This window comes from Lontra canadensis, unplaced genomic scaffold (genome assembly GCF_010015895.1).
Source record: "Lontra canadensis isolate GAN:19392208 unplaced genomic scaffold, GSC_riverotter_1.0 scaffold52, whole genome shotgun sequence".
NCBI classification, from domain to species: Eukaryota; Metazoa; Chordata; class Mammalia; order Carnivora; family Mustelidae; genus Lontra; species Lontra canadensis.
Window position 1 is genome coordinate 8,323,481 of NW_022631046.1, and position 16,806 is coordinate 8,340,286.

The 16,806-nt window shown below is 35.2% G+C and overlaps 1 protein-coding gene across 1 annotated transcript in view; it reads left to right on the forward strand.

Moving 5' to 3' along the window:
- The window catches only part of MRPL42 (mitochondrial ribosomal protein L42), a 29,448-nt gene extending 14,180 nt beyond the window's left edge, over nt 1–15,268 (forward strand). Inside the window, exons 4-5 of the mRNA XM_032874220.1 lie at nt 1,426–1,589; nt 15,095–15,268. Coding sequence (XP_032730111.1) covers nt 1,426–1,589; nt 15,095–15,140 — 210 coding nt within the window. The 3' untranslated portion in view covers nt 15,141–15,268. The remainder of the gene's footprint in view (nt 1–1,425; nt 1,590–15,094) is intronic.
- The last annotated feature ends 1,538 nt before the right edge of the window (nt 15,269–16,806 follow it).

A 16,806-nucleotide genomic window follows, 5' to 3' on the forward strand; every position in this document is an offset into this window, starting at 1 on the left:
TAACATTAAGTGAGAAATTTATTATTGGAGAAAACCCCCAAAACTTGGTATGAGAAGAAAAATATTTCTGACTCTCTTTTTTTTTTTTTTTTTTTTAAGAGGGAGAGGAAAGAGAGATGGGGGAGGGGCAGAGGAAGAAGGAAAGAGGATTTTTTTTTTTAAATGTAAGATCTTTTTTTTTTTTTTTAAAGATTTTATTTATTTATTTGACAGACAGAGATCACAAGTAGGCAGAGAGGCAGGCAGAGAGAGAGAGGGGAGAAGCAGGCTCCCTGCTTAGCAGAGAGCCCGACACGGGGCTCGATCCGAGGACCCTGGGATCATGACCTGAGCCAAAGGCAGAGGCTTTAACCCACTGAGCCACCCAGGCACCCCGAGAGGATCTTTTTTAAAATTTATTTTTATTTAAATTTAATTAACATGTAATGTATTATTGGTTTCAGAGGTAGAGGTCAGTGTTTCATCAATCGTATATAATACCCAGTGCTCGTTACATCATGTGCCCTCCTTAATGCCCACCACCCACTTAACCTATCACCTAACCATCTCCCCTCCAGAACCCCTCAGTTTGTTTCCTATGATTAAGAGTCTCTTATGGTTTGTAAACAAGACAAATCTTGTTTTTTTCCTGTCTTCCCCTATGATCCTCTGTTTTGTTTTTTAAATTCACATATGAATGAGATCATATGATAATTGTCTTTCTCTAATTGACTTATTTCACTTAATACCCTCTAGTTCATCCATGTTGTTGCAAATGGCAAGATTTCATTTTTTGATAGCTGAGTAATGTTCCATTACACACACACACACACACACACACACACACACGTACATATATGTCATCTTCTTTATCCATTCATCTGTTGATGGATATCTGGGTTCTTTCCATAGTTTGGCTGTTGTGGACATTGCTGCTATAAACATTGGGGTGCAGGTGCCCCTTTGGATCACTACATTTGTTTCTTTAAGGTAAATACCCAGTAGTGAAATTGCTGGGTTGTAGGGTAGCTCTATTTTCAACTTTTTGAGGCGCCACCATACTGTTTTCCAGAGTGGCTGCACCAGCTTGCCTTCCCATCAATAGTGTAAGATGGTAGGGGTGGGGAGAGAGAATTTTAAGCAGGCTCCACACCCAGTGTGGAGCCTGACATGCAAGGCAAGGCTTGGCTCGATCTCACAGTCCTGAGATCATGACCTGAGCCAAGATCAAGAATTGGATGCTTAACCAACTGAGCCACCCAGGTGCCCCTGTTTTTGATTCTTTAATGAATAATGCAACTAAGTAAAATTCTGTTCTGAAAACATACTAACCTACCTTGAGGTACTATAATGAATTCTGGAGTGTGGTAATTGTATTGTAAACTCAATCAAATGCTGGTTAACATACCTACGTTTTGATCCTGTTGATTACTGATTATTTTGTAGCCTATCCCTCGGCCAGATCCTCTGCATAATAATGAAGAAACACATGACCAAGTGCTGAAAACCAGATTAGAAGGAAAAAATGAGCACTTGGAGCAAGGACCCATGATAGAACAACTTAGCAAAATGTTCTTTACTACTAAGCACCGTTGGTATCCTCGTGGACAGTAAGTTCTTTTCTTTAACCCCCACTTGACAACTAAAAGAATACATGACTTTTCCTGCATTAACAAACTTCTGAGGTTGTATTCTGCATTGGGAAATTAACACCCAGTATGATCACCTACTAAATTATATTTTTAGATGTACATAAAGGATAGCTAAAACGAAATAGTACTTATTTTTTCTTTTATTTTAGTGGGGGAGTTTAACCAAAGCTTTCAGTGAATTTTCCAATAATTCTTGAAAATTTTTCTGTTCTGTGATAAAGTCATTTACTGTTTTTATTCATCTTCCTGCCAAATAATTGATCTTGTTCTCAACCCACCTATCCATTTATTTAACAGATTTCAAGTTATTGTTAAAAAAAAATGTGGTACAGCAAATGATTGGGCAGCGTATATGGCTCTCAGTTCCTTTAGAAAGTAGTTGCCCCGTTTGCTAATACTCAAATTTTATTGCATGGATTCTTATCACCTGACTCTGGCTTTAATTATTTTTCTTCTTTTGATTCTTCTTTCTTTTATATGTGTCTTATTCCCAACAAAACTGAGAGCTGGCTATTTTTAATCATTTATGTTTGAGCAAACTTTGTTCTTATTCACTTAGTCAACCAGTAACTGAGCACTAGGCTGGCACATTTCATGGCCGGACATGCTTATGGAATTAATGAATATACATTCACCCACCTGCTCTGCTGAGTGCTGGAAGATCAAAAATACAGTCCTTGTTTATAAGTTGTTTATAGTCAAGGAGAAAAAATAATACAGTAAATAAACAAAGTCAAGCAGTTGAGCCTTGAAGAATGGTTAGGAGCTAGCCATGGGGAAAAGGCTCCGCAGGCTGATGGAACAGAATGTCGTAGAGTATACTGGGGAAATTGCAAGTAGTTCAGCTTGGCTGGGACCCAGAGAATATGAGGAGGGAGTGTAAGTCTTATGAAGGAGTTTGTGTTGTGCTGAAGTTAGAGTTTATTTTCATTACCAAATTTTAAAAAGAAAAGTTAATGCATTAGGAAATCATGAAGTGGGTTCCATACTTGGGATACATGGAAGGTGTATATGGAAAGTTTGGAGTCAGGGGGGACCTGTTTGGAAACTATTACAATAGTCTAGGTGAAATTTATTGAAGATCTCAATGAAAAGGCCAGAAAAGGGAATAGAAATGGGGAAAATAAAAGAAAGGACTGTGATAACAGGAGGGAATAAAAGGAGAAAGGAGGGGGAAAAAGAGAATTTTAATCAGCAGTGGTAGGTTACCGGCTAAGTGTGGGAAGAGACAGGCAGCCTCCCAAGTTTCTGAAGACGTGTTTGGGTGGTTGGTGGTGCTGTTGATATATGTGGGGAAACAGGTTTGACAGGAAGATGAACTCATTGTTGGTCGTGTTGAGTCTGAAGGGTCAATGGATCCTTCTGCTGGGGAGCAATTCTGAAAGCAAATGGATGTATGGATCTGGAGCTTGTTTTACTTATTTAGTTTCTCTTCAGAAGGTACTTCCTCTTTTATCCTTAGGTAAAATAGAGATTCCTAAGGGCTCTAGTCTCATACTCTGTGTCTTGCTGAAATTCATTCTAAGAGCTTTAATTACATTTACTATATAGATGCTATGCTCCCTTATACTTTTTTCTTTTTTTATTTCCTTGGTCTACTTGTCTACTTTTTTTTTAAGATTTTTAAAAATTTATTTGAGAGAGAGTGCACGAGCAGGGGGGAGCGGCAGAGGGAGAGAGAGAAGCAGGCTCCCCACTGAGTAGGGAGCCTGATGCAGGGCTCAGTCCCAGGACCCTGGGACCATGACCCACGCAGAAGGCAGGCACCCAACCGACTGAGCCACCCAGGTGACCATTTATTTTCTTGGTCTTATTCCCAGTATCATTGTTCATAGAAATTTCAAAATAGGTATCTGTCCAAAGTTTTAAATTCATTATAACAAAAACATAGCTCTTCTTTTTCTGTCTTAAAAAAAGTTCCTCCCTTAATAATCTTTCTGTAATAAAAGTGATATTTCTATATTAATTTCCCAGGGAAAAAAATCTGCAATTCCTTGGCCACCATGGTGTCTTTCAATTCCTGCTTCTGTTTTATATCCCCTTTGGTTTTTCTTTCATATTTAGTATCCACTTTGTTTATACATGCTCTCCGGGTTTAGAGTATGTAGAAACAAATTAGTAAACCATTTCTTAGCCCCATATCTATGTCATTACTGTATTCTGTGATTTCTTTCCATGATTCATAACATTATTTGTGTTTATATTTTATTTTGTCTCATTATCTAGATATTTTAGTTCAAGCCCGATCTTGAAATTCTTCTGTGGCTTTCAGTACCTGTTTTCTTCCTGTGTGTTCCATATTGCTACACTTGTCTTCCATCTTTTGTGTATAACCAAATCACTGTAGTTAATAAAATCCTGTAAAGGGGACTCTAAGGGAACAAAATTGAAGGCAGGAAGACTATTAGGGAGTCTTAAAATCATGCGTGTTAGCCTCAGACTTTTATGTGTAGTATCCCACCTATGTTTCAATATTTATTTATTTATATTTTTATTTATTTATTTGTTCACAAGTAGGCAGCGAAGCAAGCAGAGAGAGAGAGAGAGGAGGAAGCAGGCTCCCTGCTGAGCAGAGAGCCCGATGCGGGGCTCGATCCCAGGACCCTGGGATCATGACCCGAGCTGAAGGCAGAGGCTTTATTTAACCCACTGAGCCACCAAGGCGCCCTGATGTTTAAATATTTACTTGTTTAATCTTGTTATTGCTTATTAGCTTTTGACTGCTAATTAATTTAATCTCTTGGTATGTCTTGTCCCGTCAGGATTACCAGGCACTTGCAATTTTAAGCAGACTTTAATTAGATGCAGTTGATTATCCCAGTATCTCTCCTAATAAAGTTTAGCAGAAATACTCCAGATACTAGCTTATGTATATAAAGAAAATTTTTACTAATAGATATTGTCCTTGTGATGCATCATCTTTCAGAATTTTGAATAAGCTAAGGTATGATCACTAATCATTCAACAAGTTTTTGTTTGGTATCTAAATATTTATTTTGGACTAATGTAAGCCGTTTTCAAGTATTGATTTCTAGATGTCATTGAGGTCTTCTTAAACATCAGGTAGTGCATAGAGGGATGTTGTATTAAATATTTCACAGTTTTTAGATCCTGGAAATCAAAAGACTGGGACTCATTATGAATTTAATAATTGCAGGTATATAGTATCTTTTTAAATAAGTTTTTATTAACAGATACAAAATGCTTGTATAAAGTATTATTAAACAATGCAGTGAAGTGTAAAGTAGAAATTTTCTTTATACTTACTCATTCCTTATGCCCCATAAACACTGTTAAACTCTTCCTATATGAATAGAGCTATCTCATATTATAGTCAGTCTTGTGCTTTTTAAACTCCAGTAAAGCCAAGCTCTTTTCTGAGCGTACAACTTTGTTTTAAAGGGGACTGGGCTTACTCAAATCATCTCCTCTGCTAGTTACTGGCTATTTATTTAATCTTGTTATTATTAAAGAAAATAGAAATAATAATGCCTAATTTGCCTGGCATAAAAAGTAATTAATTAATTCCAGTGTTACATTAGTTTCAGGTATACAATATAGTGAATCACCAATTCTATATATTACTCAGCGCTCAGGATAATAAGTGTACTCTTAATCCTCTTTACCTATTTCATCTGTCCCCCCACCCTCCTCCCTTCTGGTAACCCTCAATTTGTTCTTTCAGTTAAGTATCTGTTTTTTGGTTTGCCTCTTTTTATCTTTGTTCATTTGTTTTGTTTCTTGATTTCCACATGAGTGGAATCATATGGTATTTGTCTTTCTCTGACTGATTTATTTCACTTAGCAATGTATATTGTCTAGATCCATCCATGTTGTTGCAAATGGCAACATTTCATCCTTTTTTATGGTTGAGTAATATTCCATCGGAAAAATGTGTGTGTGTGTGTATAGAGAGAGATTTATATCTCTTTCTATATATATATGCCACATCTTTATTAATCTATAAATGGACACTTGGATTGCTTCCATGTCTTGGCTATTGTAAATAATGTTGCAGTAAACATAGAGGTGTGCCTATCTTTTAAAATTAGTGTTTTCATATTCTTTGGGTAAATACTACATGATGATTTTGATATAAAATATAATAATGTAAGGGGCGCCTGCGTGGCTCAGTTGGTTAAGCATCTGCCTTCACCTCAGGTCATGATCCCATGGTCCTGGAATGGAGTCCCATGTAGGGACTCTCTGCTTTGTCTGGAGCCTGCTTCTCCCTCTGCCTGCTGCTACCCTTGCTTGTGCTCTCTCTCTGTCAACAAGTAAATGAAATCTTTTAAAAATATATATATAATCATGGGAATTAAGCGCCTAGCATATAGTATATGCTCAGTGATGATACGGTAATGATAATTACTAATATTGTCTCCTACTCATAGTTTTCCTCTTACTCCTTTTGAAGTATCTTTTCTTAGATAGATGGTTTTGAGGTATAATTTACATACAGAAAAATTCACCAGTTTTAAGTACACATTGTGATGAGTTTTGACAAATGTGTATGTAATTGTATGATTACTACTATAGTCAGAATAAAGACTGTTTCATCACTCTAAAAAGTTCTCTCTTTGGCAGTGAGTTTTTCCCCTTTAACCCTCACCCTTAGCAGTCACTGCTCTCCTTCCTGTCTCTTTAGAATTTCATGAATTTCTACATTTTTGTGTTTTTCCCTTTCTAGGATTTGATGTAAATGGAATTATACGGTCTGGAGTAAAAAAAGTAAAAAATGTTTTGACTATTTTAAAAAAGCAGATTTGTTGTCTTATTATGGTGTAAAACTTGTGGATCAAAGTCCTTTGTGAGATAAATATCTTGCAAATATTTTCTTTCTGTGGCTTTTTCATTTAATAGTGTATTTTAAGTAAAAATTTTTATTATTTTCATAAAGTCCAACTTAAAATTTTTCCTTTTAGTTCAGGCTTTTTACATTCTACTTTAAAAATCTTTGCCTAATGGGGCGCATGAGTGGCTCAGTGGGTTAAAGCTTCTGCCTTCAGCTCAGGTCATGATCCCGGGGTTCTGGGATTGAGCCCCCAATCGGGCTCTCTGCTCAGCGAGGAGCCTGCTTCTCCTGCCCACCCCCGTCTGCCTCTCTGCCTACTTGTGATCTCTCTCTGTCAAATAAATAAATAAAATCTTTTAAAAAAAAAATCTTTGCCTAAGCAAAGGTCACTAAGACTTTCTGCTAAGTTTTTTTTCTAGAAGTTTTTATAATTTAAGCTCTAACATTTAGGTCTCTGATCCATTCGTGGTTAATTTTTATATCTGGTGTGGGGCACAAGTTGAGGTTCATTTTTTTTGGAGATATATATATATATATATATATGTATATATATATATATATATATCCAGTTGTCCTCCAGTTGTTCCAACACTATTAGTTGAATATATTCTCTTTTGCCGCTGAGTTGTCCTACTAACTTTGTTGAAACTCAGTTAACCATATATGTGGGTCCTAGACTTTTCATTTTGTTCCACTGTCTATCTTTGCCATACCATTCTGTTTTGGCTAAATAATTTTAACTAAGTCTTGAAATCAGGCAGAGTCCTCTAATTTTGTTCTTTATTTCAAAGTTGTCTCAGCAATCTTAGGTCTTTCGCATTTCCATATAAGTTTTAGAATCATCTTATCAGTTTCTACAAAAAACCTGCTGGAATTTGAAGGAGATTGGATTCAGTCTCTAGAACAATTTCAGAATTGCTGTCTTAATGGTATTGAATCTTTCTGACCATTAAAATGGTATATTTCTCCATTTATTTAAATCTTTAAAAAATTTTCACTTAACAATGTTTTATATAAATTGTGTGTATGAGTATGCTATATTTTTTGTTAAATTTACTTCAAATATTTCATAATTTTTATGCTATTATAAATAGTATTGGGTTTTTAATTTCAGTTTCCAAAAATTTGTTGTTTATAATAATTTTATTTGTTGTAGAAATATGATTGTTTATTGATGTTGTCGCGTGTGATCTTGAGAGTAGTTCTAGTAGTTTTTAAAATACATTCCTTAAAGGGGCGCCTGGGTGGCTCAGTGGGTTAAATAAAGCCTCTGCCTTCGGCTCGGGTCATGATCTCAGGGTCCTGGGATCAAGCCCTGCATTGGGCTCTTTGCTCAGCGGGGAGCCTGCTTCCCCCTCTCTCTCTGCCTGCCTCTCTGCCTACTTGTGCTCTCTGTCTGTCATATAAATAAATAAAATTTAAAAAAATAAAAATAAAATACATTCCTTAGGAAAAAATAAATAAATAAATAAATAAATAAATAAAATACATGCCTTAGGATTTTCTGTGTTGATGATCATGGTATCATTGAATAAAGGCAATTTTACTTCTTCTTTTATAATCTGTATGCTTTTTATTTCTTTTTCTTGCCTTATTTCACAGCTTAGAGTCTAAAGTACAGTGTTGCATAGAAATGATAAGAATGGACACCATTGCTTTTTTTCCAGTTTTAGTGAAGGAAAGCATTGAGTCTTTAAACATTAAGTGTGATGTTTCAATATGGTTCTTTTCATAGATGCCCTTTATCAGGTTGAGAAAATCCCTTCTATTCCTGGTGTGGAGAGTTTTTATCATGAATGGATGTTGAATTTTGTTAGATGCTTTTTTCTGTATTTGTTGAAATGATCATAACATTTTTCTCTTTTAGTCATGTGATGAATTATATTGAATGACTTCAAATTGTTGTACTAACCTTTCGTTTGTGGACTAAACTTCACTTGGTGATGAGATATATATATATATATATATGTTTCTTTTTTATGTATTGTTTGGATTCTATTTGCTAAAATTTTATTTTAGAATTTTTACATTTTTATTAGGGATATTGGTCTATAGATTTATAATATCTTTGTCTGGTTTTGGTTTCAGAGTAATGCTTGCAACATAGAGTAGGTTTGGTACTGTTTCTCAGTGTTTGGGAAGAGTATGTGTAGAATGGGTACTATTTCTTAATGTTGGAATTTATCTGGAATTTTCTTTGTGGAAAGAGTTTTAACTGCAAATTCAACTTCTGTACTCCATAGATAGAACTATTTAGTTTATCTCTTCTTGAGGGAGCTTTGGTGGTTTGTATCAGATCGTTTCAGGATTTTCCCATTTTATCTAGATTGTTAAATTTATTTGTACATAGTTTATAATATTCCTTTATGTCCTTTTAGTATTTTCATAATCTGCAGTGATGTCATCTCTCTCATTCCTGGTGTTGTTACTTTGTTATTTTGTTATTGTTACTTTGTTGATTTTTTTGAGAACCAGCTTTCGCTTTAATTGATTCTCTCATCAGTCTCTTCCTCCTCCCTTCCTTCCTTCCTTTTTTTTTTTTTTTTTTTAAGTAGGCTCTACACTGGGGCTTGAACTCAGGACCCTGACATCAAGACCTTAACTGAAATCAAGAGTTGGATCAGGGGCACCTGGATGGCTCAGTCTATTAAACATCTTCCTTTGGCTCAGGTCATGATCCCAGAGTCCTGGGATTGAGCCTACTTCTCCCTCTTCTGCCACTCTGCCTACTTGTGATTCTTCTCTCCCTCTCTCTCAAATAAATAAATAAAATCTTAAAAAAAAAATAAAAGAGTTGGATGCATAACTGACTGAGCCACCCAGGTGCCCCAGTTTTCTATTTTTGCTCCTCATTATTTCCTTCCTTCTGCTTACTCTGGGTTTAATTTGTTCCTTTTCTAGTTTCTTAAGGCTTATTGTTTAGAAACCTGTCTTCTTTTTTAATTTAAGTTTTTAATGCTGTAAATTTCTGATTAAGCACTGCTTTATGTTTTCATTTTAATTTTGATGTTTTCATTTTAATTAAGTTCAAAATGGTTTTTAATTTCTTTTGCGATTTCTTCTTTGACCCATGGATTATTTAGCAGTGAGTCAATTTCTAAATATTTTGGAAATTTTCAGATACCTTTCTGTTACTGATTTCTGGTTTAATTCTGTTGTGCTCACAGAGCATACTTTGTATGATCTCAGTCTTTGAGATTGTTTTATGGCCCAGATTATGGTCTGTCTTGGTGAATGTTTCACATACATTTAAAACATAGGTGTATATTATGCCATTATTGCTGGTAGTGTTCTAAAAATATCAGGTCTGCTTGGCTGATAGTGTTGTTCAAGTTTCAAGTTCACTAATTTTCTGTTTATCTAATTATTATTAGAGGAACATGAAATCTGCATCTGTACTTAATGGATTTTTCTGTTTCTCCTCCTAATTCTGTGTTCATATATTTTGAAGTTCTGTTATTAGTTGTATATATGTTTACTATTATATTTTCTTGATAAATTGACACGTTTATTTTTATGAAGTCTTCTTTTTAATTGCTGCTAATATTTCTTATTCTGAAATATAATTTGTCTAGTATTAATAGCCTATCCAGCCTTCTTTTGACTAGTGTTTACATGATCTGTTTCTGTTCTTTTACTTTTAACCTATCTGTGTCTTTATATTTTAGATGGGTTTTTTAGAAATGGAATATAATTGGATTTTGCTTTTGTCCAATTTGACTTTTCATTTCAGTATCAAGCCATTTTAAATGCTGTTTCCTTTGATTTTCAGTACTTTCATTTTTCTACCATTTGCTCTTAGCTCACTTTCTTCATAAAATTTAATTTGGTTATAGTTATTTTGAATAGCTGTTACCCCCGTTAGCCCAAGTATATATAACTATAGGTGACTAGATAATGTTAATGTTATATTTATATTTGTGGGTAATTTTTTATTTATATTTCTTGCTCTAAATTATTCTCTCTTCATCAGGAATGCGTCTTTTGTTTTGTGCTTTTCCACATGATCTCTAATACAGTAGTCTTAATACAGTATGTGGGATCTCAGTTACTGTCTGATAAAATATTACCTTACCTAATTATCTTCACAGCTTCTTGAAGATATTCTGTTTTTCTTCGAAATGGTACTTTATTTACGGTAGTTTTGGGGATGGTCCACTGATAAATTTCTCAGTGATTCTTAGAAGTTTTATTCCCAGAGTTTAGCTATCAAATTATGTGGGTTTATTCAGTTACCATTTTATTTAGAGTTTCAGGTAGAGTAAGATGTTCCTTATTATCAAATTCTTAATCAAGGTCAGCAAAGTGAGTTATGATCCCAAGGTGTTGCCTCACTTCATTCAGTCCTGAACCTACCTGCATTTAATTATTGACCTCACCCAGAGTAGGTGGGCTGGAAGGGTAGGTAAGTATGACTGTACAAAACTGATTCTGAAATAGCCCAGTGGCCAATAAACATTGGTGATTAGATCATCTCAAGCCTGGAAGTCTAAAGTTAATATTGTTACTACGAAATTGGTGAACTGCCTTTTGCCTTTTCCTAATCCTGATGATCTTACTTACTTTAGAATGGCAATTCAAAGAGTCTTAGATTTTCGGCTTTATGGTGAGAGTGGGTGCTAGGGCTGTTTTGAATTTTTAGTGTTGGGAAGTGGGTGCTGAGGAAACCTAGGACATTGAGTTTGGGGTTAAATTGAACTTTTAGTTCCTTACCCTCTGCCTTTGCCTGAATGACTATTTTTACATTCATTTATGCAGAGTTTGATTTCAAAAGATAACTATGTAACCATGTGGTTCCTGCTACTTCCTGTTTAATGATATAACGGGTATGAAAACAAATTAAACTAGCTTAGCCATTACATTACAGTTACCTGAAGTCATGGAACTTGGAACATATTTTTTGAAAGGTGCGTCAAGTGTGATGGTGCATTCCTTCCATTGTAATTCTTTCCAGAACATTCTTTCATTTTAACAGTGTTACAGTCCCTAATGGTTGTATGTGGGTTTTCTGTTATTTTTTTCTCCTTAATTCAACCTTAATAGCTCATTGAAACTCTTTTTACATATCCAAATACTATCTTGGTTTCTCCTACTGATTTCTTTTCATCTTTTTTACCTCTTAAGTTCTGGAGTCCTCAAGGATCAGTCTTCAATTCTCCTCCCTTTCCTGTCCCATTTTCAAAGACGGTGATCTCATCTAGTCTCGTAGCTTTAAATACCTTCTGCATTCTAATGGCTCCCAATTCTGTCTTTGGTCAAGACCTGTCCCCTGACCTCCAGAACTGTATCCATCCAGCTGCCTACTTGACATGTCTAATAGGCATCCCTAACTTAATATTGTCTCCTAATGGAGCTTCTGATGGTCTCCCACAAACCAGCTTCTCCTTCAGCCTTCCCTATCTCAGTTAATGCTTGCTCCATTCTTCTGGTGGCTTAGGCCAGAAACCTTGGTGCCATTCTTTACTCTTCTCTTTGTCTCACACCCAGCATCTGGTCTGTCAGCAAATCCTATTAGCTCTGTCTCCCCAAATGTATCCACATTTGACAATTTATCACCATTCCTTTTGCTACCATCCTGGTCCATGTCACCATCTTTTGCCTGGTTTATTGAATTACTCAATTGCCTGGTCTCCCTCCTTCTACTTTTACTTCTCTACAGTCTGTTCTTAGCACATTGCCAGAGTAACATTGTTTATACTTCCCTTAGTTCTTATAATTTTTCTATTGAAAACCTTCCAATAGTTTTGCATGTTACTCAGAAAAAAGCTAAAGGCCTTAACTGTTAACCTGTAAGAACCTGTATGATCTGATCCTCCATTACCTCTCCACTCTCATTTCCTATTTGTTTACTCTGTTCCAGCCACATGGCCTCTTGACCGTTCCTTGAACATGCCTTTCCTTCAAAGCCCCTACACAGGCTGTTCTCGCTACGTAGATTCTCTTCCTGCTAGTATCAGCAAACCTAGCTTTCTCACTTCCTTTGGGTTTTTACTCCCTGAAACCTTCCTTGTCCAACTTAACTTGTTTTCCTGTCTCCTGCAGTGGAATGTAAGCTTCATGAGGGTAGAGATTTTGTCTTGTTTTGTGTACTACAGAATTCTTAGCCTCTAGAAGTAGTTGCTGGCATGTAGTAGATGCTCACACATCTAAAAATTAATAAGTGAATGGGTAAATGCCCGATTCTCATAATACCTTTTAAAAGAGAAGATAGTAAGTTAACATAGCTCTACTAGGTGTAAAGTTACATTGAGGGAAAGAAGGATGGAAGGATTGAAAGAAGGCTGGATGGAAAGTAAGAAGGATTTGGAAAATAATTTTAAATTTCTTGAAATGTAGAGCAATCCTATAAATGTATGAATAGCAATACTCTTTTATTTAAATCACTTTTATTAGTTTTCCATGGAGGCCACAAAAATTAGTTACTCCCATCGGTAGGAAAGAGATTTGAATATCAGACTGCAGTGTGAACCAGGAGATAAAGTTCTCTGGATTAAGAATGGTGGACAGTTATTTCAGATGTCACTGAGTTATTGTGTAATTTAAGAAGGGTAACAGTGTGTCTTGGTACTCCATGAGTAGTCTTGGTTTAACTCTCTTGTTAATTATTAGTAGGATGGGTTTTTAATTCTCTCAAGGGTTTGAGTCTGATGATAAGTTATAAGGGTACCCTAAAATTAAGGTGCTTGCCCCTGGCTAGTGATTGTAGCAGATATTGAAAGTCATGTATCATAAGAAAATGTGACTTCCCGGGGCACCTGGGTGGCTCAGTTGGTTAAGCATCTGCCTTAGCTCGGATCATGATCTCAGGGTCCCAAGATCGAGCCCCATGTCTGGCTCCCTGCTCCACAGGAAGTGTGCTTCTCTCTCTCCCTCTGCCCCTCCCCTCCGCTCATGTGCATATGCTCTCTCTCTCCCGCCCCCCATCAATAAATAAAATCTTTTAAAAAAAGAAAGTGTGAATTCCCAACCCCCTCTTCTGGTGACTAGCTGCTTTGAGAGAACACCTTTCAGGGCTGCACTAGTAAAAACTTGATTATCTGGCACATAACTGGAGCCCTTAAGAAAATGATACTTTTCTATAATTTTTCTATGCCAGTATAAGTCCCTGTAGGAAAGTTTATGTAAATTATATTATGCTATATGTTTTATTCTACAACTTAATGTTCTGTGTTATTTTATATAGATGTACTTCATTTTTTCAACTTAATTTCTTTTTTTGCAATTTAAAAAAATCAGTATCAAAAAAAATGTATAGGAGAGTTGCCAGTATGAAACCATAAAATAAGCAAAAAAGAATGCTTTACTATCTTAATCACAAGTAAAGAGCACAAGCTATGTGTCTTACCATTTATGGTGTAGAAATCCTTACATTGGATTTCCACATTACCAGAAAATTAAATAAAACTTAGACCAACTTGCCAAAATGCAGTCTTAAGGGAATTTTTGATGAGAACTCATTACCATAAACACATGTATTCTGCGTAGAAATTCTCTTAAATCAATAAATAAAATAAGGAAAGCAAAGGAACAAAAAGAAAAATTATTCTGGTGAAATCACTCCAAGTCAGTCACTGCTCACAATGCATTTTATTTCTCTTTTTATATCTTTCCTAAGTTTTGTTAGTTTGTATATTTTTATATGGCTTTAATCATACTGTATATATAAATTTACATCCTGCATCTCCCCCTCCCTGATTAATCTTTAATATTTTAGTATTAAGATATTAATATTTTAACTATTTTTCTATATGCTTTAGATTAGATTTCCAGAAGAGGAGTTACTAGATCAAAAGCTATGACTATTTAAAAATATTTTTTGGTATATATTGCCACACTGCTTTTCATAAGTGTTGTACCAGTTAATACTTTAACCATTTGGGTCTGATGTTGCTTATTTCATCACACCTGTGCTTGGGTTGGGCATTATGATTTTAAAAATATTTGTGATTGCAAAAACAAAAGTTCCTCACTGTTCAATTTGTACTTCTTACGTTTTTTGTGACATACATTTTCTAGAAACGGTATTAATTGCATCCTATTATATATTAAAACATGATTTTAAGAGACTTCCATTTAGGGGAGAACATCCCCTTATAAATAAAACTTTAATAGAGCATGTTCAAAAGACAATTATCAATTTGTGTGTGTGTGTGTGTGTGTCTTTTTAAAGTTTTATTTTTTATTTATTTGAGAGAGAGCACAAGCAAGCACAAGCCAGGAGGAGGGGAAGATGGAAAGGGAGAAGCAGGCTGCCTGCTGAGCAGGGAGCCCAATGTGGGGCTCCATCCCAGGACCCTGGGATCATGACCTGAGCTGGATGCAGCTGCTTAACTGGCTGAGCCACCCAAGTCACCCCAAGACAATTGTTAATTTTTAATTAAGAATTAATTATCCAGGTTACCATATTGAAATTAACTTCAAGAGTGGCAAAAAAAACCTTTCCAAAATGCTTATTTAGTAGAAAAAATTTTCACAGTGGGGAAAGTGGCTTCTTGTTAAGAAAAATTTAAATATTTATCTTGGATATATCTAACATCTATCTATATTAGGTTTCATTGAGATCATTGAGTACTAATGAACAACAAATTAATCATAGAAATTTGGTGTTTCTTTCAGGAACAGTTAACATTTACTAAAATAATACCTTAAATATTTTCTTCTTTTCAAGGTATCATAGACGTCGTAGGAAACTGGATCCTCCAAAAGACAGATGATACTGAGGTTTTCAGGAATCGAAAAGATGTTATCTTGTGTCTCATTTGCCTTTTGAGAAAATGCATTGAGTATATTCACTAACATGTTATATAGCAAAATAATAATAAAATGTGTTCATATATTAGAATGTATGTTTCTTTATATATATTAGGGAATTATGGATTTGACATTCTTACTTACAGAAACCTACTTCATCTTACTTTAGACATTAAGGTCTGCCATTTATTTTTATGTGTCTAGTGTGATTAAGTATTTTTACATCATCAGCCAAATATTGTTAGTAGTGTAAATATGATTAATAGAAATGTGCATGGTTCTCCTTCTCAAGGAGATTTTTAAATTGCCTTTGAAAAGAAACTCATGAGGTCCACCCAGAAAATAAATGTTAAAATTCTTCCTTGTGGCTTCTACGAAATAATTAAATTGCAGTTGATCCTGACCAACACGAGTTTGAACTATGCAGGTCCATTTATACACAGATTTTTTTTTTTTTTGGATAAATATAGTCCAGTACTGCAACTGTATTTTCTCTTGATTTTCTTAGTAACATTTTCTTCTCCCTAGCTTTATTGTAAGAATATAAAATACACATAACATGTAAAATTATGTTTATTGACTATGTTATCAGTAAGGCGACAAGTCAACAGTAGGCCATTAGTAATTAAGTTTTTGGGGAGTCACATTTATAGATGGGTTTTTGACTGCATGGCGGATTGGTGTATCTAATCCCCTTATTGTTCAAGGGCCAACTGTAGTTACATTTTAATTAGTTCTACTGTCTGCTGGGTCCTTTATATACATTATTATTAAATTCCCACAAAAATTCTTTAAAGAAAGAGCATTATCCCCATTTTGTGGGTAAGGCCAAGTGACTTGAACCCTACCTACTTAGCAAGTGGAAGAGCCAGAATCCAAATGGTCATGCGCCAAAGCTTTTTTATAGTGCATTACAGTGACAAAGGGGTATTTTCTTTCACCCAAGAATGTACTTTCCTAGAAAGAAAGTACATTTTGCTTACAAATTATATAATTTGTTTCGAGGGTTGTTTTTTTTTTTTCTGGCTCTTCAAAAAAATTATGCTTGCTTCAGAGTACATGCAGTTCTGGTTAAAATGTTAGTATCACTGAACTAGTGTTATGAGAATGTTAATAGATTATTCTGCTGTTTATTGTCAGTACCACCTTATATGTGATCCTTGATGGCCTTACTGCCCCGTGATTTCTATTTAGGAGGTGAGGAATCTCTTAAGAAAGTGGAGAAGTGGGGCGCCTGGGTGGCTCAGTGGGTTAAAGCCTCTGCCTTCGGCTCAGGTCATGATCCCAGGGTCCTGGCATCGAGCCCTGCGTCGGGCTCTCTGCTCGGCGGGGAGCCTGCTTCCTCCAATCTCTCTCTCTGCCTACTTGTGATTTCTGTCTGTCAAATAAATAAATAAAAATCTTAAAAAAAAAAAAAAAGAAAGTGGAGAAGTATTTTATTCAAACTCATATTTGTACTTTAAAATTTGATGTGAAAAATTATTTCATTGAGTGAAATTGAAATGAAATTCATTGAAATGAAAACTTCATTTAAAGTCTGTTGTTTAGTTCTTTTAATAAAGGAACTCTGTCTGAAGGTTTAAGTATTTGGTAGGATGTATGGAATAATAAATAGAGAAGAGTAAAGGA